At 49.3% G+C, this 22,372-nt stretch overlaps 2 protein-coding genes across 2 annotated transcripts; both read left to right on the top strand.

Annotated features, from left to right (window-relative positions):
- Positions 1-1,820: 1,820 nt before the first annotated feature.
- LOC132926038 (uncharacterized) lies at positions 1,821-3,014 on the top strand. Its single transcript, XM_060990385.1, has one exon. It carries the CDS (start codon positions 1,821-1,823, stop codon positions 3,012-3,014), a length of 1,194 nt encoding a protein of 397 aa, XP_060846368.1.
- Positions 3,015-3,094: 80 nt separating this feature from the next.
- Positions 3,095-4,390, top strand: LOC132926037 (uncharacterized). Its single transcript, XM_060990384.1, has one exon. The coding sequence runs from the start codon at positions 3,095-3,097 to the stop codon at positions 4,388-4,390; it is 1,296 nt and encodes a 431-aa protein (XP_060846367.1).
- Positions 4,391-22,372: the final 17,982 nt, after the last annotated feature.

The raw sequence follows: 22,372 nt of genomic DNA, 5'->3' as shown, positions 1-22,372 counted from the left end.
GTAAGGGAAGTCGGCGAAACCGATCAGTAACTTCGGGATAAGGATTGGCTCTGAGGAACGTGGCGGATCGGGTTCGGGTCGTCGTAGAAGCGTAGGCGGTGCTGGCGACACCCCGGCCGTCGCCCGTGCGGCCTGTCTCCGGACTCGTCGCCGTCCGCCGACCGTAGAACCACCGAGCTTCGGTCGCTGGCCGCGTTGCGGCCGGCCGTCCGCTCCGGTGTCGGTTCGCCGTCACCGGGCGGTCCGGCCGCCACGCCGTCGGCCGCGTAGCCGGACCGACCGCCATGTAACGGTCAACTCAGAACTGGCACGGACCAGGGGAATCCGACTGTCTAATTAAAACAAAGCATCGCGATGGCCCGGGACGGGTGTTGACGCGATGTGATTTCTGCCCAGTGCTCTGAATGTCAACGTGAAGAAATTCAAGCAAGCGCGGGTAAACTCGGACCACTGGGGGTTTACCCCTAAAGCTGGGCGTCCTTTATCCCAATTCCTAGCGGTGGATCGCTGTTGTGTGTCTCGCAGGTCGGCTTCGGTCGGCCTCGGTTCGGGGCACATCTCAGCTCGTCGTTAGGTGGAACGGGCAAGGCGGCCAGCAGTTCTCACACTGCCTAAGGGGCTTTGTGGTGACGTCGTCAGTGGTAGGCAGACGGTTTAAGGCCGGGGCCGACGGTTACTAGTCCCACGTCTCTAGTGGAAACTATGATGAACAATAGTACTGCGGGGTAACGGAGCCCAGGGAAGGCAGGCTTCTTCCCTCCGTTACGTTGGTGTCGACTTCGCAGGGGCTGTGTTGAGCTTGATTTGGAGACATGGTGGGGGTGTTTGTGCGTTCATCTCGTGCGCGCATCGCTCTTGGAAGGGGTATGCCGGCAGGCTAATCCCCGCCACGGGAACATTGAACGGTCGGCTCGCAGGAGAGTTGATTCGGGGTCCCGTGGTGTGTTCTCCGTGTCCACTCTAATCACGGTTAGGGGAAGTACGTCCCGAGTTGCGCGAAGGGGGTGGAATCATAAGTCCGACCAAGGCAGGCGAAATGCCGGGTCCCGGAGAACTACCGCCTGGCAGTCGTTTACCCTGTAAGTCCTTGGGGTCTTCTCCAGGGTTGTAACGGGGAAATACCTCGCGGCCCATCTTCGTCGTCCGGCGACGGCCGCTCTCTCCACTCGGGCTCTGTCCGCCGTTCATGTTTGGTTGCGGAGTTGCGGGGGGGCCCTAACCGGGGCGCCCCCGGACGACGGAGCAACTATGACTCTTTTCAAGATAGCCAAATGCCTCGTCATCTAATTAGTGACGCGCATGAATGGATTAACGAGATTCTCACTAACTAACTATCTAACTCCTAGGCAATACACAAGATACGCTTGCGGTTCAGCTTTTTGTCTTCGTACTAAGTGCGCCTTTCAAAGGCCGCATAGTCGTATTTTCAAACGGCCGTATCTCGGCCAATATTGGTCCGAGGGACACCGGACTTCAAGCAACATCCTTGACACAGTAAAGGGCATAACATACCAAAAATTACCCCCTCCAAAATTTCCACCCCTCAGTTTTTGGGTGGCCATAACTCCCTCAATTTTCAACTTAGAGGGCTGGAACAAAGTGCGTTCGTTTTGGTTTAAGATACACAAAAATGCCCCCCCAAGGGATTTTTGAATAAGGGACAAAAAAATTTAATTGCAACAGAGTTTTCCAATACTCGTTACAGCTAGTCCTGATCATCACCTCAAGCAATTGGGTGATTTTCAAGCGTTTTTCAATAAAATCCCTTTAAGGGATTTTCCAAATAAGGGACATAAAGTTACTTTTTTCCGCCACCAAAAATGGCAGGAAGGGGTAACGCGGACCAGGAAGGCAATCAGGAGAATATTTGCATGAGGAACCTAAATCCGCGTAGATCTTTCTCATCATCTTCTTTGAGGAGGGAGCTTGGGTCTACGCATTTTGATTCACTCACATCCCTTAATAGTAACACGGAGAGTGCACAACAAGCTGCTGATATTAACGTGCCGGGGACTTCGAGATCAAGAAGACAGGTATTGGAGGATATAGAAGAGGAAAACAAAAAGATGTTGGAGAATAAGAAGGGGAAAAGGAACGACCCATTTAATTGGGGGGAAGTAGGGAATGAACTCGCAGCCAGGGTCAAGGAAGAGTATAAAAGATCTAGGGAAAACCGTGAACAACAAATCTCCGAATGGGAAAATAGGAACAGAGGTATTAGAAGGAGCACTCCGGATCTTTCTAAGGATTCAGACGACCCCTTCTTCTCGTTCGGAGACTCTACCAAGAAGGACAAACCTTCAGGTAACCCGGCTTTAGAGTCAATCAAGGAAGCAAAAAGGAAAAGGATGGAAAAGGAAATAAAGAGGAAGGATATGGAAAATGAAAAGAGCCGACTTTATGCCATAGCCAAGGAAGAGAGGAGGCTAAGGGAAGAGGATATGTACCCTCCTCCACCTTACAACAAGTATGCTCACTACATTCCGGATAGCATGTATGAGGAGTTACAATTGAAGAGGCTTTTGCACGGCTTGTACACAACTTCGGATCCAGAGGATACCAGGAGAAGAAAAAGGGTATATCCCATTCTACCGGAGGAGGACTATTCTTACGTACAGACCCAGGATCTTAGACACTGGATCAATGACGAAGTGTCAAGGGAGAGGCGTTCAGAGGAAAAAGTATCCGGTGCAGATGACAGTATAAGAAAAAGGCCACAAATGCCTACTCCAAGAACAAGGGATAGAATTGGTGAAGATTTATCAAGCACGGACGAAGAACCGTTAAAAACATACAGCATACAAAGACGACCGATGAGGCTCAGGGGAGGGAAAAGCGGTAGCAGTGACAGTGATATGTCAATCACCAGTGATGGGGAACTGCCACCAAACATGAGGATGACACCAAGTGGAATGCTAGTAAGAAAACGAGCGGAGAAAACACCGGAAAAGGAAGCAAATAACGATACAGATTTAGCAGTAAGGAAAAAAATGAAGGAGAACGAAGAACACTAGGAGCGAAGGCTAAAACCCTCTCGGCGGGAAATCCGATTAGTCCGGGTATAGGGGAGAATTTAGCGAAGGAATTTAAGACTATGGCGGTTAGACTTGGTGCCAAACTGAGTGAGATAGTAATTTCAGAAGTGGCCAAGAAGAAGATCTCTATGTCTGTCTCGAGAGACATCCATGCAGTGAATGAAGCATACCAAGAGCTAGTCAACGACTTGGTTATGGAGAACGCAATTCTTCTCGGAAGACTTTGGGAGGCAAGGGCTTCGGAGGAAACGGAAAAAATGAGCAAGACTAAAATAGAGAAAACAGGAAAGGAGAAAGTCAACACCGAACAACAAGGTCCTTCCATGGAAGTACCAGTCGCCAAAGGACAAGAAGTTTCTAGGAACAGACGACGCAAGAACGCGCTGAAAGCCAAAAAACAGGTAAGAATTGCTGATGGTGCCGGCAGAACGGACACAGAGATGACGTCCGATGCTGCTACAGATGCGGAATTCGTGGAGGTTAAAACGAAAAAGAAAAAGAACCCGAAGAGGAAAGGAGACTCCGGGCCTAGTGGAGAAGACACTGACGCCTCTACGGGACGGAAATCTAGGAAACAAAAACTAGAAGGCCTGAAGAATCAAGCGCCCCAAAGGGTTTTCGTGGTCGATGTTGGAAACGACATGAACAATACAAAGAAAACAATTTGGGCTGACATAGTTAAAAAAAATGGAGCGCCAAAGATAACGAGACAGACGGTTACTACCAAAGGAGACAAAAAGGAACTACAAATAGTGGCGGCTGACGAGGCCACATACAAGGCATTAAAATCGATAACGGAAGAGCGAACGGATGTTCAACTGAAACCCGCAAAATGGCCTATGCTTATGATCTACGATGTAGACATATCTCTATTACCGGGCGAGATAGCAAGAAACATCTTAGCGCAGAACACCAGTCTGGGTAGTTTAGTCGAAGAAGCGGCCACGGACAAGATCAGGCCGATTTTCAGACGTGGTCCGAGGGAAAAGGATACGGTTTGGTGGGTCTGCGAAGTCAGACCAGATATACACAGCATGCTCCTTAAGGCAGGCAGGGTGTACTTGGGCATGTCTAATTGCAGGGTGTCGGAGTATTTCGACTTCCAGCAATGCTTTAGGTGCCTTAAGTACGGTCACCGGGAAGTTTTCTGCAAGGAAACGACTCCGACATGCACACACTGTGGGGAAAAGGGACATAAAGATACGGTCTGTGCGAAGAAACAGGATTCTCCTAAATGTGCGAACTGTGGTGGAAACCACGTCGCACACTCTAAATTCTGTAGGGAGAGAAACAAGGCAATAGACAACGCTGTCAGGAAAACAGACTATAAAGATCCGACATGCCAACAACAATAAATCGACGAAATCAAATCAGGATAGTGCAGCTAAACATGAATGGTCAGTTTATGGTAGCGGAACAACTTAGGGAGTACTGTATTCAAAATAACATCGATTTAGCCCTGGTCCAAGAGCCGCCCATTAGAGGTGCTCGAATTCCAGGTCTAGATCACAACCCTATTAGGACGATCGTGGGATCGGACTCGAGGTCCGGCTCCGCTATTGTCGTATTTAACCCTGACATAGAGGTATTAAGAATAGACTCCCTATCGGAGACGAATTTCACGGTCGTATCGGTCAAACAGAAAAACCAGAAATCCATCAACTTTGTTTCGGCATACTTTAAATTTAGTATACCAATACTTAATAAGATAACTAAACTGAGAAACATTCTAGCTTCGCTCAGGACGGACACGGTAATTGGGATGGACAGCAATGCCCATTCCGATTTATGGTTTAGTCCTGGCTATAATAACACAGGCAGAGCTAAAGGCAGAAAGATAGAAGACATGATCAGAGACACATTGCTTGTCGTTCACAATACAGCTAACAAACCAAATACTTATGCAAGAACAGAGATGGGCACATCTAATATAGATGTTACCCTCTCGACTGGTGATCTTGAACATAACGTAAGGAATTGGAATGTTATCACGGAAGTGACGGACAGTGATCACAGGTTAATTAGATTTGACGTCCTGGCGAATTACGATGAGGTGAGAGCCGAATCACGCGAGAGAAAACGTTTCAACGTCTCGACAGCGGATTGGGACTCTTTCAAGCTTCATCTAGCAATGAACATGACAGAGGAACACGGGGAAGGCTCAATAGATGAAATGGCGCTTTCAATAGTGGATTCACTAACGAGAGCTGCTATCTCATCTATACCGCTTAATGGCGAATCCAGGCGGAAGAAACTACCTCCGTGGTGGTCTTCTGACCTGACGGTGTCAAGCAGAACGATCAACAACTTTAGAAAGACAAAACAATATAAGACAACGGACAGGGAAGAATACAGGAGATTAAGGAATGACCATCTTAGCCTAATCAGGAGAAGACGTTTCGATCAATGGAAGGCATTCTGCAACAGTGCAAATGTTAATCCTTGGGGAAACGTCTACAAATGGGCTAAGAAAGGAAGCAAGTTAAATGAAGTGCAAACTTCACTTAAGAACGCAGATGGACATTTCACGAAAACGACACTGGAAACGGCAAACCTTCTGCTGGACACACTCATACCCCATGATGGAAGTGAGGTTATCCTGACAGGAGGTCATGTCAACCAGTTTCGTGAAACAAATCTAACAACAGAGGAGGTGAAGGAAGCAATCTGGCGAGTGGGTCCCAACAAAGCTCCTGGCTGTGATGGCCTAACGGCAGCCATAATCAGGAAAGCGTGGCCTGTCATAAAACTGCAGCTAACGCGTCTCTACAGAAGGTGCCTGGAAAATTCGTTTTTCCCAGGCTGCTGGAAGGATGCGGAAGTTGTAGTCTTGTTGAAAGGATGCGATAAAGATCGTACGGAGCCCAAGTCCTATAGGCCAGTGAGTCTATTGCCGACGTTGGGAAAAATACTAGAGACGCTCACAATAACGAGACTTAAGGCTGAGATTTCGAGGAACCTCTCTACGGATCAACACGGGTTCACACAGTACAAGTCGACGCTTAGTGCCATGAACTCCCTGTTTGATTGGACGGATAACAGGAAGGAATAATTAGTCGTCGGAGTCTTTCTGGACATTTCGGGTGCTTTTGACAACTTGAAATGGGATGTCCTCTTCAATGACCTTACTAGTCTTGAAGCAAGTTCCCATTCCATCGAGATAATCAAAAGCTATCTGGAATGCCGGAAAGCCCATATTACTATCGGAAAGTCAACAGCGAGCTGCACGCTTAGCAAGGGGTGTCCTCAAGGCTCACAACTAGGACCTATATTATGGAACGTGTCTATGGATAAAGTGTTGAAAGTACATCTTTCAGATAAAATGAAAATGGTGGCGTACGCGGACGATCTTGCCATCGTAACCGCGGCGACTAACATCAAGATCGCCAAGGAAAGGATTTCACACCTACTCGACAGAGTAATAGAATGGGCTGATGACAGAGGATTAAAGTTCTCTAGTCAAAAAACCCAAGTGATTACTCTCAAAGGTGGTGTGAAACCCGGGTACACCATTCGGTTCGGGAACGATCTGGTCATCTCGAGGAGCCCAGTAAAGTACCTTGGCGTCCAAGTCGACTACAAAAGGAACTTTTGGGACCACCTACTGGAAACATCAGCCAAGTCTGAGAGTATGTACAGTAGGATGAGATCCGCTACTTCGGCCAACTGGGGCATTAATCAAACGACATCGAGAGTAATTTATAAGGCAGTCTTTGTTCCTCGTCTTAGCTACGCGGTCTCCATTTGGGAGAAGGCGCTGCTAACGGGGAAAGCCATCAAAAGACTGGGCAGCAAACAAAGAAGGGCATTGCTGTCGGTGACAGGTGCGTACAAAACCACCTCTACCGACGCCTTGCAGGTAGCTGCGGGATGCCTACCACTGGATCTGGAGCTGAGATTGCAATCAGTGAAGGATAAGGTGAGGCTCGGGAAAGAACAATCTGATAAAATACAAGAGGAGCACGAGGAAATACTACTAATATGGCAAGATAGATGGACGAATAGTAACAAAGGCAGATGGACATATGAGTGGTTCCCTGATGTGAAGACCAGATATTGGATGGATATAGAGCTCGACCATTTCTCCATGCAATTTATCACGGGACACGGGGACTTTAACGAAAAGCTTCACGGCTTCAAGTTAAAAGAATCCCCTGTGTGTAGCTGCGGAGAACTTGAAACGGCGAGACATGTACTGTTTCATTGTCCGAGGACAGAAGAATATAGAGAAAGACTTAAGAAGACCGTAACGAGAGATGGTACACCGTGGACGGAGGAGGTAAAACTGTTTGTTCGTTCGAGAGCTAGCTTTGAAGCACTGCGGCGTTTTGCCAAGCAGGCCCTTACGAACAGATCAGATAGGTAAGCGCAGGCTCGCGGACTTTGTGCATTATGGAGACATAATGCAACAAAGTCCACAACCCTGGTGTCGGGGAATAGAATACGACACCGGTGACTTCCGGCCTATCGTAAGAGGCGATTAACGGGGAGATGAGGGTTTGATGGTACCCAGGGAAACCGAAACCATCCAGGGTAATAGGCACCCTGTTGTGGAGGGGGACCCATGATCCTTGATCAATATCCCCCGTCAAGGCCGACCACTAGCCGGTTTTTCGGAGCTAGAATAGTGGTAGAGACGATAGGTCAGCTATCGTCTCGGGTTGGTTCATCTGACACCAACGGTAAAATAAAGTTGGTACTACGGGAGAGGGGAGCCCCACTGTAGCTGACACGGTTCGCCGTGCCAGGGACAGTGCCCCTCAAGGTTGAGGAGCCTACCTCGGCTGAAACGTAGTGGCTGTGGCATGAGTAATCGCTAGATAGTACAAAACCGACGACCCAACGGGAAGGAAGCCCCGAAAGGCTGACTTCTAATCGGGTACGGTCACAGGCCGGTGCTCGTGTTCCATACATTGAAGACGTGCGGGAGGGGTAAAATCCGACCGTAATCGTACGTATCCCTTGAATAGCCCTAGGTTAAGGTAAGGTATACGGACGTAGGTGAAAGCCACCAAAACCTGGACTACTCTCTGTCCCTATCTACGGTCCTTGACGGTTGCTGGGGGTGTGGAGGGGGTGTTGGTGCCGTGCAACCCAGAGGCGGTTGACGGTATCCAAGTAAGACCGGGTATGGAGGAGGCTGGCATGGAGGTAGGCGGTTGTCGACCTGAAGCCAGGGTGTCCTCCTTCCCGGAGAAGGTTAGGATCGTAGGAAGGGATCTAGATAAGCTCCTTCTCGCCGAGAAGGAGAAGAAAAAGTTGTCGGCGGCCGCTCATCGGTCAATCTTGGAAATTAGGGAGAGGTACGAGGTGCTCTTGGATGAGGCTTGCCGGCAGAACACCGTTCTGCTGGGAAGGATCGAGGAGGCCAGGATAGGGCATGTGTGTAGGGCGGCGGATAGGGTGACGGCTAAGGTCACCGAGAAGAAGGAGGCGCCACCTCCGAAGGTGGGGGCGAAAACAAAGCCCCCTAAGAAGAAGCAGGTGGAGGTACCCGTACCTCCATCAAAGAAGAAGGAAAAGGCCGAAGGGCAATTCACAGAGGTGGTGTCCAAGAAGAGGAGGAAGAAGAAGAAGAAGGCCATCAAGACAGCCGAGACTGCGGGGCCGTCGGCCCCTGATAAGACGCGTCGAGCCATCGATAAGGTGAAGGCAAGGGCTCCGGCCCGTGCCTTCATCGTGTCGGTCGGCGAGGCGGGCACCGGGGAGGCCAAGAGGCAACTCTGGGCCGACCTGGTTAAGGGGGTGGGGGCCCCCAGGATCAGTATTGCAACAACACTCCCGAGAGGAGACATCCTGGTGAAGCCGGCGGATGAGGGCACGTACAAAGCCCTCAAGGACATGGTGGTGGCAGGGAAGAGAGTGAGAGAGGAAGCGGCCAAGTGGCCGACTGTCCTGATTTATGATGTGGACAGGGATGTGGCGCGTGAGAGTCTACCGGGGAGGATCGTGGATCAGAACCCGGAGCTAGGTTTGGACAAGGAGTCTGTCGTACCCCTCTTCATGAAGGGTAGCAAGACAGACGAGCAGGTCTGGTGGGTCTGCTCTGTCAGGCCTAGCAGCTATAGGCTAGTCGTAGGGAAGAGCCTATACATTGGCATGTCCAGGTGCAGGGTAAAAGAGTACGTTGACGTGGTCAGGTGCTTCAAGTGCCAGCACTTCGGGCATAAGGCCTCTAAGTGTCAGGCGAAGGTGGACACTTGTGGGCGCTGTGCAGTCCAGGGTCATAGGGCTAAGGACTGCCAGAGCGCGCCAGTCAAGTGCGCCAACTGTGATCTGAGGTTCCAGTCGGGACACAAAGACTGCTCGGCTTTGGTGAAGGCGACCTTCATGGTCGCTCGTAGGACAGATTTTGGAAAGAAATGAACTCTTCGAACTACTGTGTGGTCCAGCTGAACATGAACGGGAACACTCTCGTGTCTGATCAGATACTGGACTATAGCAGGGCTAACGGGGTGGAGGTACTTCTGCTTCAAGAAGTTCCGACCTCGGGAGAAAGACTGGTAGGTTTTGACTATGGCGCCGTGAAAACGGTTCTCAGCTGTAGGGATGGTAGTGCAGAGGCGGCCATAGTTGTCCTAAATCAGGACATCGAGGTGGTCGCCCTGCAGGGGCTCTGCGATAGGTACTGCGCCGTGGCCAGCCTCAGGAAGAAGTCTGGCCGGGCGGTCGTCTTCGTGTCAGCGTACTTCAAGTACAGCATCCCGACACGCATCTTTACTGATAGGTTAGGAGACTTGCTGGATAGGATCGACCAAGACGTTTTGATAGGGGCCGACGTGAACGCGCATTCGCCGCAATGGTTCAGTCGGCCGGGGAACAACTCGGGCGCGGCCCGGGGGACCCATGTAGAGTCCCTCATAGCGGAGAAACACTTGACGGTGCACAACCAGCCCGGTCACCTCGACACGTACGAGAGACCGGGTATGGGGGCATCGAACATAGACGTGACTCTGACTAGAGGGGGCTCCCTGACGAATGCTGTGTCTGAGTGGGAAGTGGTAGATGTCACCGACAGCGACCACAGAACCATCAGATTCAAGATCCGCGTCGGATCAGGGTCGGAGGGACCTGCGGTAGGGAAAAGTCGTTTTAACACTAGGAAAGCTGATTGGGATAGGTTTAGGTGGGTTCTGGCCCAGAAGGTCTTCGGGGACCCGGAGACCATGGTGGGCGGGTGCGGACGTGTGTCGGAATCTCTGACGCTTGCCCTAGTGCAGGCGATGGAGGCCTCCATGCCTCGCTCCCGTAAGTCCGGTAGGATAAAACCACCATGGTGGGACGCTGGGCTCGAAGAGTCCAAGAGGCGTCTCAATAACTTCCGGCGTACCAAGGACTATAAAGTCTCGGATAGGGAACAATTCAGGGTGCTCAGGAACGAACACCTGAAAAAGATTAGGAGGGCCAAGATGGAGTTTTGGAGGAAGTTCGCTACCTCCATAAACTCAGACATCTGGGGCCCGGTCTACCGTTGGGCTAGGAATGGTTCTTCGAAGAGTAGGGTTCCTAACGCTGTGCTCCGAGGTGACGGCACCTTCACGGTGACGGCCTTGGAGACGGCAGAGTGTTTGTTGGAGTGTCTTATTCCTAGGGATGAGACAGCTCCTGTCTTTGAAATGGAGTGTGAAGGTAGAGTGAGACCGGAGGTAACGGAGGCGGAGGTTAAGAGTGCTGTCTGGAGGATGGCACCTAACAAAGCTCCGGGACTGGACGGGATCACCGCTGGGGTACTCAGGAAGGCCTGGGGCGTTATAGGTACGCCACTAACCAGCGTCATGAGGGAGTGCCTCAGGAAGTCGGAGTTTCCGGACTGTTGGAAAACAGCTGAGGTCGTGGTCATCAAGAAGGGTGAGGACAGGGACCCGAGTCTTCCGAAGTCATACAGACCGGTCAGTTTGCTATCGGTACCGTCAAAAGTACTGGAGCGACTGGTGGTGGACAGACTGGAGGAGGAAACGGGGGGCGCTCTTTCAGCAGAGCAACATGGATTTAGGGTCGGCAAGTCCACAATCAGTGCGATCAAATCGTGTCTGGATTGGGTGGACAACAGTGAGGGAATGGTGGTAGGAATTTTTCTGGATATCTCAGGTGCTTTCGACAACCTGAGATGGAACATTCTGATTAGGGATATGATGGACTTGGGGGCATCCGATGCAACTAGGTCTATCATCCAGAGTTATTTGACGGGCAGAAGGGCGGTGCTCTCGGTGGAGGGAGCGTCGGCATTCGCGGATCTCACCAGAGGCTGCCCTCAAGGCTCACAGTTAGGGCCAAGTCTTTGGAATTTGTCTATGGATAGGGCGTTGGTCACCAACAACGATGGTAGGGTAAAACTGGTCGCGTATGCGGATGACCTGGCGGTTCTTATCGCGGGCTCCGATCTTGTGGAGATCCAGCGGAAAGCCAGAGCAACGCTCAGCGTCTTGTGCGACTGGGCGACGCTGAGAGGTCTAACTTTCTCGGCTAGTAAGTCTCAGGCGATCCCGCTGAAGGGAGGACTACGTCCAGGGTTCACTGTTCCTTTTGGGGCGGAGGACATCGTGGCTGTTGGTTCAGTTAGGTATCTGGGTGTCGAGCTGGACAGTAGGAGAAATTTCTGGGCGCACGTGAGCTGCGTGGCCGGAAAGTCCGATTCTTTGTACAGTAGGCTTAGGGCAGCGTCGTCTGCGGACTGGGGCCTTCGGCAGTCCACCTCCGCCGTAATATATAGGGCAGTCTTTCTCCCTCGTATCACTTACGCCGCGGAGATCTGGTCTGCGGGGGTTCTCACGGCCAAAGCGATTAAACTCCTCGGCAGCAAGCAGAGGAGAGCCCTCCTCTCGCTCACAGGGGCATACAGAACGACCTCGACGGACGCGTTGCAGGTCGTTGCTGGGCAGATGCCTCTTGATCTGGAAATTCGAGGGCACGTAGTTAGGACAAAGAGAAAATCTGGACGTATCTCAGAGGAGGAGATGAGAGACCAGTGGGATAGGCTTCTAGATGTTTGGCAGGATAGGTGGGATGTTAGTGAGAAGGGTCGGTGGACCCACTCAATGATACCTGACATCAGGAGGAGACTGGAACTCCCTCTTGAGGTGGACCACTATGTGTGCCAGTTTCTCACGGGGCATGGGGATTTCAACGCCAAGTTGACTTCCTTCGCCCTTCGGCGAACGGCGAACACGATAGGTGTGGCACTGAAGACGAGACGGTGGAACACGTGCTCTACAGGTGTCCGGCTCTCTCTGCTGAGAGGAGTCGGATCATCAGGCTCATAGGCGAGGACGCGTGGCCGTGTCCGACCAAGGTGTTTCTGGACACAAGGTCGAACTACTGTGCTTTGCGTCGCTTTGCTAGGGAGGCCATCGAGGCCAATAGGATATCGGATAGGTTAGGTTAACGGTTAGGCAGGACCGTCTTAGGCGACGGTAGGGTTGGCGGAGACCCTGGATTGGCTTTCAAACGCCGGTCCGAATCTCGGCTGCAAAGGCCCAACACAAGCCGGCAGGGGAGCTAGAATAGTGGTAGGTGCACTCGCCCCGAGTTGATCAACTGACATCAACTATAAAACTATTCAGTGCCACGGGAGAGGGGAGCCCTACTGCGTGCCGACGCGGTGCCCCTCAAGGTTGAGGAGCCTACCTCGGCTGGAACGTGGTGGCTGTGGGACCAGCGCTAGATAGAAACCAAACCACCGCACCTGGTGGGAGGAATGGAACCCAGGCGGCACTTAACTGAGTCGTCCCGCTCCTCAAGACAGGTACGGGCCCCAGGGCCCGGTGCTGGTGTTCCTCAGAAGACCCTAGATGGCCGTCAGCCCGCTGCCGGTTATCTAGCTCCACTTCCGCCTGTAAGTAGCGCCAAGCGCTAAGGCACGGACGGGAGGAGGTAGGCGAGAGCCAAAAAAACCCGGAGACGCATGTCCCTATCTACTCGGGGTCTACGAAGGCCCGCCTTGTCGCGGCGACCCCGCCCGACCGAACAAGCTGTTTCGGCGCTAAGAGGCCTTCTAAACTCGGACTTTCGGAGGCTGGCAACTCCGGTCGTAGGTGCCAGAAGGTGACATGTCCAGACCCTGACCAGGCTGATACAACGGAACGCAACTTTGGGTCGAGCCCGCCGCGAGCGGAAGGGAACAGGGCTCTTGAAACCCGGAACCTGGCAGTAGGTCAAAAATGCAAGGAGAACACCTTATAAATCACAATATGAAAGTTATAAACTCTAATATTGTTACCGCCCCATTGGTCCCGGAAGCCACAGGGGTAGTTTGCAAGGCGCAAGTAGCCCCGCTGGACCCATCTTCACCATGTAAGGGCGAGCGAAGTGGTAGCCCCACATTACAATCGACTCCGGCTAAAACAGCCAACGACACAGACAACGGCCTAATACCGGCATCGAACCCAACTTGACTACTTTTTCAACTGAACGAAATGACAAGGCTCCCCTCCGGCTACGTGGAGGCAATGACGACATCAATGACGATGAAAACCCAATTGAAATTGACATGGATATTGATCCCGATAATCAAGCAGGCACTACGAATAACCCGAAGCGGTTCAAATCACACAGCCCGGGACTCGCTTCCCATACGACTCTTTCCATCGAAACTGCCTTAAACAATGTTGATACCACACTCTTCAACATGAGGATCTATTTTGCGGACATGACTGCCGCAACAAAGTTCGGTAAAAAATGGGCCTCCGGAATGGAGGACTTTATTACCGAAGTACTGGTTAATACCAAGAGAATCGCCATAGAAGCGGTCGAGGTCATTGGTGTTAACAAACAAATCAATACCGAGTTACAGAAATCGAAACGCCAGATAGACGACCTTCATGTGCGTATAGGAGAATTATCAATAAGAAATCCAGGGGACAACCAATCACGGGTAGCTAGAGATCCCGGCTCACTAATAAATAAGTCATATGCCAGCTGTCTGGACAATATGGATGGCACACCGACTGGCTCAGCAATCAAAGGCAGGAATAATGTAAGGAATGATCCGTTTCCCTCGCTGACAGTCACAACTCAAAACAGGAAAGACAAAAAGACAAATAAGAATAAAAATTCTTCCAATAAACTTTCTGCGGCTACAAAGAAGCCAGTGAAACCAGTATTTACTATTCAAAATGAGAACAACTTAGCTCCTGACGACATCTGGAAGGTCGTAAGCGCCGCTGTTCCGAGGCCGAAGGTCGATGGTTTTAAAAAGCTGGCCACCGGGCACTACATAGTGACCAGTTCAGACGTACCAACAATCGAAGCTTTGAGAAAAATTAATAGTGGTCTCGTGGTTACTGAGGCAAACCCCAGGAAACCAAGAGTCAAACTCAGAAACATTCCGTTAAGCTATAGTCCAGAATTCATAGTCGACTCACCAATTGCCCAAAATCAGTCACTGGAAAACCTTCAGAAAACGGACATACGTCCCCTTTTCAGGTGCGGACCTCGGAACGACATAACTAATGATTGGGTCCTGGAAGTGTCTCCGTTTGCCCATAAGGCAATGGTGGATAAACGAATCTATTTGGGTATGGTATCAACCTTCCCCAAGACTTACACGGTCGTCCCTCACTGCAGAAGGTGCCTACAAGCTGGATCACAAAACTATAGAAGCCGAAACTAGTTCCTGCCTTCACTGTGCTAAGCCTGGTCATAATAAACGCGACTGTCCGGAAAAAGAATCGTCACCTAAATGTGCTCACTGCAAAGGCGAACATTCGACCATGTCAAATAACTGCAGATTGTGGTCTGCTAAAGTAAGGGCTCTACAATCCGTAACATCTTATGAGTGCTAATCGACACCTCAAGGTAGCGCAAATAAATTTAGCAAGATCCATGGCAGCCTCAGACGACCTATACAAGTTCTGCATAACACATTATGTCGATGTGGCGTTGGTACAGGAGCCGTACACCAGGAGGGGGAAACTGGTTAATCTAGAGTATGACGGTGTCAGGATCGCCAAATCGAAAATAAACGAGCAACATGGTATATGGGCAGCCATCGTGGTCTTCAACCATGACCTGGACCTTATTCACAAACCCAACCTCTTTACAGAGCACACGGTGGTTGCAAGTTTATCCTTCCCCGGGCAATCACCCATAGACGCAATATCCTCCTACTTCCAATTCAGAAAGGAAACAGCCCACTTCATAAACGAGATCACTACGATTGACTACGATATTTCGAGAAGGACTATCATGGGCATGGATGTCAACGCCTTCTCTCCCTGGTGGCATGACACGAGGCGGAACAGTAAAGGCAGACTCGTGGAACAAATGATCCTCGACCTAGGGCTAACAATATCGAACCGTCAATCTGACTGCTGGTCCTTTCACGGGGCTAGGGGTCACAGCAACGTAGATGTTACCCTTACACGTGAGCTACATGGTAAAATAAGGGGATGGATCATGGACGACTACACTGTGTGCAGTGACCATTCTCTCATAACGTTCACGATTGCAGATACGGTGGAACTTCTGCCTAGTACCATAAAATGGAGATTCAACGACAGGAAAATCGACCGTGCTAGGCTCCAGACATTAATCAGTTGCAAACTTGAGTACCATCACAGCAATGGCTCTCTGAACGAAGACGCTAAGGCGATCACAGAAGCCATCTGCGAGGCTTGCAAAATTGTCCTACCAAGAGCTCAAAGGAAGAAGACGACAAAACCACCCTGGTGGAGCAATGAAATTGCAGTTTCCCGACAAGTGGTAGCGAGAGCAAAGAGGCGCATGCTCACAACAAAGACCCCAGAGGACAGGGCAGCTTTCCAAATAGCCAGGAACACTCATGTATCCAGGATACGACTGGCTAAAAAGAATGTCTGGAAATCATTCGTGCAGGATTCTCCGACCTCGAAAAACAAGTGGGGCCGACTCACTAAATGGCTCATACACGGGGAAAAGGCTACTAGTATACCCTCAGTCCTGGAGAAACCGGACGGGTCTTTCACCTCCGGCATCACAGACACTATTGATCTGCTACTCGACGAGTTGATTCCCAACTCTACCAATGACCCACGTCCAGACATAGTTCCGGTCAATGTAGTCTGTTCAGTCTTGGCGATACTGTAATCGGTCGCCACAAAAGACAGATAAGCACGCTGGACGCGCTGCGTTGATTAAAGGACACATTATTAATTTTAGTCTGCCGACAACTGCGACCGAATACAGTGTCAATCGCCAAGGTTTCTAAGTGCGACAAGTCAGAACCAATTATAAAAAATATATTTCAAATTGTACGTTTAATAAATAATTCAAAATTTAACCTAGTTTGATTTATATTTATTTTTCTAAACATAAATAATAATATTAAAAACCGTTCAAATTACCGTGCGTTCGATTGTGCAACAAATTACAATTGCCGTACGGCCCATAGTCAGTGCGCCGAACATGACCTTGGACGACCTCAAAATGGTGGTATGGAAACAGAGGAATAGCGCTCCGGGCTCAGATGGCATAACAGCCAAGATCGTTAGGGCTGCCTGACCGGCTATAAATGACAAGTTTCTCTCATTGATAAATGGGTGTCTCCGAAAAACAATTTTCCCCGACCATTGGAAGAACGCACGTGTAGTAACATTATTAAAGGGGAGCAACACTAAAGCCCAAGAGCTATCGACCAATCAGCTTACTTCCAGTACTAGGGAAGATATATGAGGAGGTCATATGCAACCTACTGGAAGCCAATATTGGGCACAACCTCTGTCCAAACCAGCATGGTTTCAGGCCGGCCAAATCAACGGCAACAGCTTTTGCAGAACTGCAAGACTGGGTCTCAGATGGAGATAAGTACGTCCTGGGGAGTTTCCTGGACATTAGTGGCGCATTTGACAACGTAAGGTGGCCACAGTTAAAGGACGATATGTATGCGCTAGGGTGCCCCCCATGGCTGTTGAGGACTACTTTGGACTACCTCAGAAACCGCACAGCCACCTACAGCATTGGGAGCATTAACAAGACTATCAGCCGGACAAGAGGCTGTCCCCAAGGCTCGAAAATTGGTCCCAGACTCTGGAATTTCACCATGGACCCTCTCCTTAGGGGGATGAACACTGAAGGCACAAAAATTGTTGCATATGCAGATGACATTGCTCTTCTAGTCACTGGCAACACTAGGAAAGCTTTACTAGAAAAAACTGAAGGTTCACTTCGTTCTATATGGGCATGGTCAACCGACCGAGGACTGCAGTTCTCAAGGGAAAAATCCGTCATGATTCCGCTAAACGGAGGCCTAGTCCCAGGATTCACAGCGGCCATGGGATCATACAGGATCAAATCTGTCAGCAGTACGAAATACCTGAGCCTCCAGTTAGGGAGAGACCTCAATTTCGAAGAACACGCCTTAAATCTTCTGAACTCCAGCGCTGATATGTTCTCCAGGCTGAAAGGAATTAGAAAATCAAAATGGGGTACATCACCTGAACTAGCGCTACTGCTGTATAAAGCGGTTTACGTTCCAAGGATACTATATGGGGCTAACACCTGGTACCCAAGTATTCAGAACAACAGTAAAATTAAAAAGAAACTAGAAAGCGCCCAGAGGAGAACACTCTTGGCTATTACCGGTGCATACAAAACAGTATCAACTGCGGCGCTCCAAGTAATTGCGGGCGTTCCGCCCATAAATCTTGCGATCCAGATGAAGATCGACATTCAAAACGGGATTCCAAAAGATGAGGCCAGGCAGATATGCTTGAGTTCATGGCAAGAAGCATGGAAAATTTCAGAAAAAGGAAGGTGGACACACATTTTTATACCAGACGTAAGATACAGAACAGTTACGCCAATAACTTTCGAACACTTCATCTGCCAAATCATCACTGAGCATGGCGATTTCAACCAAAAACTATACGGTTTCAATTTATCAGCTGACCCGTCATGCAGATGTGGCAACCCAAATGAATCAGCCCAACATGTCATAGAAGATTGCTCCTTTGGTGTCAACCTCAGAAATCAACTCAGAAGAAAAATGGAAATTGAAGGTTTCACATGGCCATACGGGAACGAATCGTACATTAGGTGTTTCAACACTTGGCAGGCACTAAAGATTTTTGCAAAAGGTTTCAAAACAGAAAAAGAGGAGTACAGAAACAACCATAATGGTTAAAAACGGATCGAAACAGCAACTAAGAAGATGATCAGTCCTACATCAACGCAGGGCCCGGTGCAGACCGGGATGGACCCGACGTCCCCACGCCGCCTGAGTCAACCACCGACCGGGGGTGGGGTCGACGCCGCGTTTAAACACCGGCCATGACCACAAACCCGTACAGCGGGGTCGGGGGAGCCCCATGGCCGCGAGGTTAATGCCCCCGGCACTGAGGCCCAACAACAACTCGGGCCTCTGGAGTCGGACTCGCTGGGGCTGTGGTTTCCGCTAGATACGACCACTAGCCACAGGCTAAGTCGGAGGTAGATAATTAATCATGTCCCTATCTACTACCAGCTCCACGAGCTGTGTGTTGAACAAAAGACCGACTTCGTTCTTGTCCAAGAACCACTCATCACTAAAAATAACACAATCTATGCGTTCGAAACATGCAGACGGGCACACATTAGCAGAGACGCCGGTGCGGCAATCATAGTCCTGACTAATAGATTTCAGAATATACCCTTAGGTGCCTATTCGTCTAGCCATACCGTAGCGGTCAGAGTGAGGTTCGGTCCAAGGCCGGGGGACAATGTTATACTTGTATCGTCCTATTTCAAGTATAACATTCTCACAATCCTGCATGTTGAGCGGTTGAGCCAAATCATGGCTAAAGAAAAACGAATTCTGATAGGCGCAGACACCAACGGCCACTCGAAACTATGGTTTTCCGAAACCCGTAACAGCCGGGGAAAAATAGTAGAGGAGTTTATACACAAATACGGCCTAAGAATTCATAACTTAGCTGGTAAGATGAACACATTCTGCCGCCGTGATAACAGGACCTCAAATATCGATGTTACGCTCACATCTGCGGACATAGGTCACATCGTTCGTAATTGGGATGTCAGCGATGAATCAGATAGTGACCACAGGGTCGTCAGCTTCAGTCTGCTTGTGCATAAACCACCGCTGAAAAATCTGGGTCCCGCACGTTATAATGCGAAGACCGCGGACTGGGTTTTGTTCAATACTACCCTACTAGGTGAAGTCGGCAGAATCCCGTATGACAACATAAATAGCACGGCTGAAGGCATTAACCGTGCGCTGAAAACGGCCGCAGACCATTCTTTGATGAAAAAGAGACAGTCTGGAGCCCCGGGTAAGAATACGTGGTGGTCACCAGAACTGTCAGCGCTTAGGAAAGAATTAGTGCGTAAAAGACGCCAAGGACTTAACCGACCGGTGCTTAACCGTCTTAAAAATAAATTCCTCGCTGAAATAAGAAAGCACAAGGCCGGAGCGTGGAAAAATTTCGCAGGCGAACTAAACTCTAACCCTTGGTCCAGAGCATTCACTTGGGCCAAGAACGGCAACAGGCCGAGGTCGATTCCGTGCACGCTCACGAAACAAGACGGCTCGCAAACAGTCGATTGCCGTGACACGGCTGAACTAATCTTGGATAAGTTCGTGCCGAGAGACCCGTGGCAAGGTGAACTCGTCTACCAGGGCCCACTGGAACATACGGAGCTCCCTGAACCGGAGATCATAAAAGCGGCCATTTGGCGTATAAAACCTTCTGGTGCGCCAGGCATGGATGGCGTTACGGCACGCATGTTGAGAAAGGCATGGCCAGCGCTTAAAGACCCTATTACCCATCTCTTCGGCCAATGTGTCAAAACAGGACAATTCCCCGAATGTTGGAAATCGGCCTGAACTGGTTCTCGTCCCGAAACCAGGAACAGTGGACGTTTCTCTGGTCAAGTCTTTCAGACCGATCAGCCTGCTACCGGTCCTGGGGAAAGCCCTTGAATCAATAATCATACAGAGAATAATAAATGAGACCACGCTGTACAGGCACGAAGAACAACACGGTTTCACGACCGGGAAGTCCACCTCCAGTGCCCTAGAGGCAGTTTATGACTGGGTCGACGCGTACCAGTTCGAGGCATATCTTCGGCACATTTTTAGATATAACTGGCGCGTTCGATAACGTGAAATGGTCGCCACTCCTCAACCAGCTCATAAACCTTGGGGCCTCTCTAGTTACCGTTAGACTAGTACAATCCTACCTGACCAACCGTTGGGCTTACTTCCACATGGAAGGAGCGGTATACAGGCGAATGCTTGAGCGTGGGTGCCCACAAGGGTCCAAGCTTGGCCCGACACTTTGGAAGGTCGCAATTTCCCCGATCTATGGCACAGTTCTCACCTCGGACAGTATGAAGATAATTACGTATGCCGACGACATACTGCTGATGGTAGGTGCGGCCAGGCCGAAGACGGCCTTCATTAAAATTGAAAAACAATTGGATAGGTTTGCAGAATGGGCATACAAATTATTCACTTGCGTTCTCTGCAGAGAAAACTCAGCTTCTCTCGCTCAAAGGCGGACTTATACATCGTCGTGTCGTGATCTCTACTCTTTTGAGCCTCATCCACGGTGTGGATCGCGGGTTGATGAGGTACCTCGGTATTATTCTTGACCCGCGTCGCAGTTACTGGGATCATGTCGTAGCCGTCAATGAAAAAGTCTGAGGATATGTACAGCCGACTCAGAGCCCTGTACTCGGCAAATTGGGGGCATGGGCCAAGCTGCGGCCCGTACAATATATATGGGTGTCTTTCTACCTAGAGTAGCATATGCAGCGGAGATCTGGGCTGAAGGATCCAAGCTCTTGAAAAGTCGAGAAAAACTACTCAGCGCACAAAGAAAACCCCTACCCCGCGATGACGGGCGCATATAGAACGTCCTCGACGAATTGCCTTTCGGCGGTGGCAGGCATTCTTCCCCTAGACCTGGAGATTAGGCACCAGGCGGCCATAAGAAACTTGGCCCGAATGAAAATATCCACTGATGATAAAAGCAAAATTTTCGACGAGCTAATAAACGAGTGGCATCAACGATATTCAAGCTCGGAAAAAGGTAGCTGGACGCAGAAAATGATCCCTTCCGTAAGACGGCGGTTACATCTCCCTCTTGTCTTGGACCACTACACGACGCAGTTCCTAACTGGTCATGGGGACTTCAAAGCAAAGCTCCACAGTTTCAACTTGGTCAACGACCCAAACTGTGCCTGTGGCCAGATACCTGAGACAGTCGATCATATGCTCAGGTTCTGCCCAAGAACGGAAACACCAAGGCGTAAGCTCAAGACGGATGGCACAGCACTCGGGGTGTCTCGAATGAGTGCGTATGGCGTAAGTGGCAGAAGCGAGAGGCACGCTCGAGTGCGTCCTGACCCGGGGCGCACTCATACGAGTAGTATGTATTTGTATGTTCTGAGCAATTTTGGGCGGGGAGATTTTAAAAATTTAAGGGGGACTTTCCCCCTCAAGCCATTTTTTTTTTCCCTGTAACACGAAAAAACACTGTTTTTCAAAAACCATAATGTATGTTCTGAGCACTTTCGGTCAGAGAGATTTTAAAAAATCAAGCGGGACTATCCGCCTCAAGCCATTTTTTTTTCCCTGTAACACGAAAAAAACACTGTTTTTCAAAAACCATAATGTATGTCCTGAGCACTTTCGGTCAGAGAGATTTTAAAAAATCAAGCGGGACTATCCGCCTCAAGCCAATTTTTTTTTCTCTGTAACACGAAAAAACACATCTAGAATTGATTTTTACACACTTTTTTTTAAAAAAAATAATTGTTTTTTTTATTGAATAAGAACACTGTTTGATTAAAATAAAAAAAATAATTTAATAATATGTTTTTTCATCAAATATTATACATCCTTAATTCTAAATTATTTATACTAGTTTTCTTACTTCTCTAGTGAAAGGTACATATTCTACAATACGATCATGAATTAATAAACAATAAGCAGTTACACCTGTAAGAGGTTCTGATGATTCAATTTCTAGTTGAACATCTACTGATGAAGCTGTTGCTGAATCATTCTGTTTCGAAGTATCGATAACTACAATTGGAGCGTTTGTTAGAAAAGTAGAAGGACTTAATATTGGGTTCCGAATATTTTTTTCGTAGTATGATTCTTGAAATGATGTATACATATCATATAATAAGGTAAAATTATTTTTAGAAAAATCTAAATTTAAGTTATCATACGGATAAGCTATTGAGTTTAATAAAACTTTTACATTTGTTAGATTACAATGATCAAATACACTACAATCTTTTTCTATTGAATTTTTACGCCCCTTTTGTAACCCAATTATTATGAAACGAGGTTTTTCTAATTTCGAAGCAGTTTTCAGGTTCCATACAACTTTTTTAGTGGTCCCGAGTTCAGG

Source organism: Rhopalosiphum padi, chromosome 3 (assembly GCF_020882245.1).
Source record: "Rhopalosiphum padi isolate XX-2018 chromosome 3, ASM2088224v1, whole genome shotgun sequence".
In the NCBI taxonomy this organism is placed as follows: Eukaryota; Metazoa; Arthropoda; class Insecta; order Hemiptera; family Aphididae; genus Rhopalosiphum; species Rhopalosiphum padi.
The sequence above is the reverse complement of the archived record's forward strand: the minus strand, read 5'-3'. Positions and strand labels throughout refer to the sequence as shown.

Coding starts and splice junctions, on each gene's coding strand:
- LOC132926037 (XM_060990384.1), top strand. CDS start 3,095: ATGGCGGTTAGACTTGGTGCCAAACTGAGTGAGATAGTAATTTCAGAA.
- LOC132926038 (XM_060990385.1), top strand. CDS start 1,821: ATGGCAGGAAGGGGTAACGCGGACCAGGAAGGCAATCAGGAGAATATT.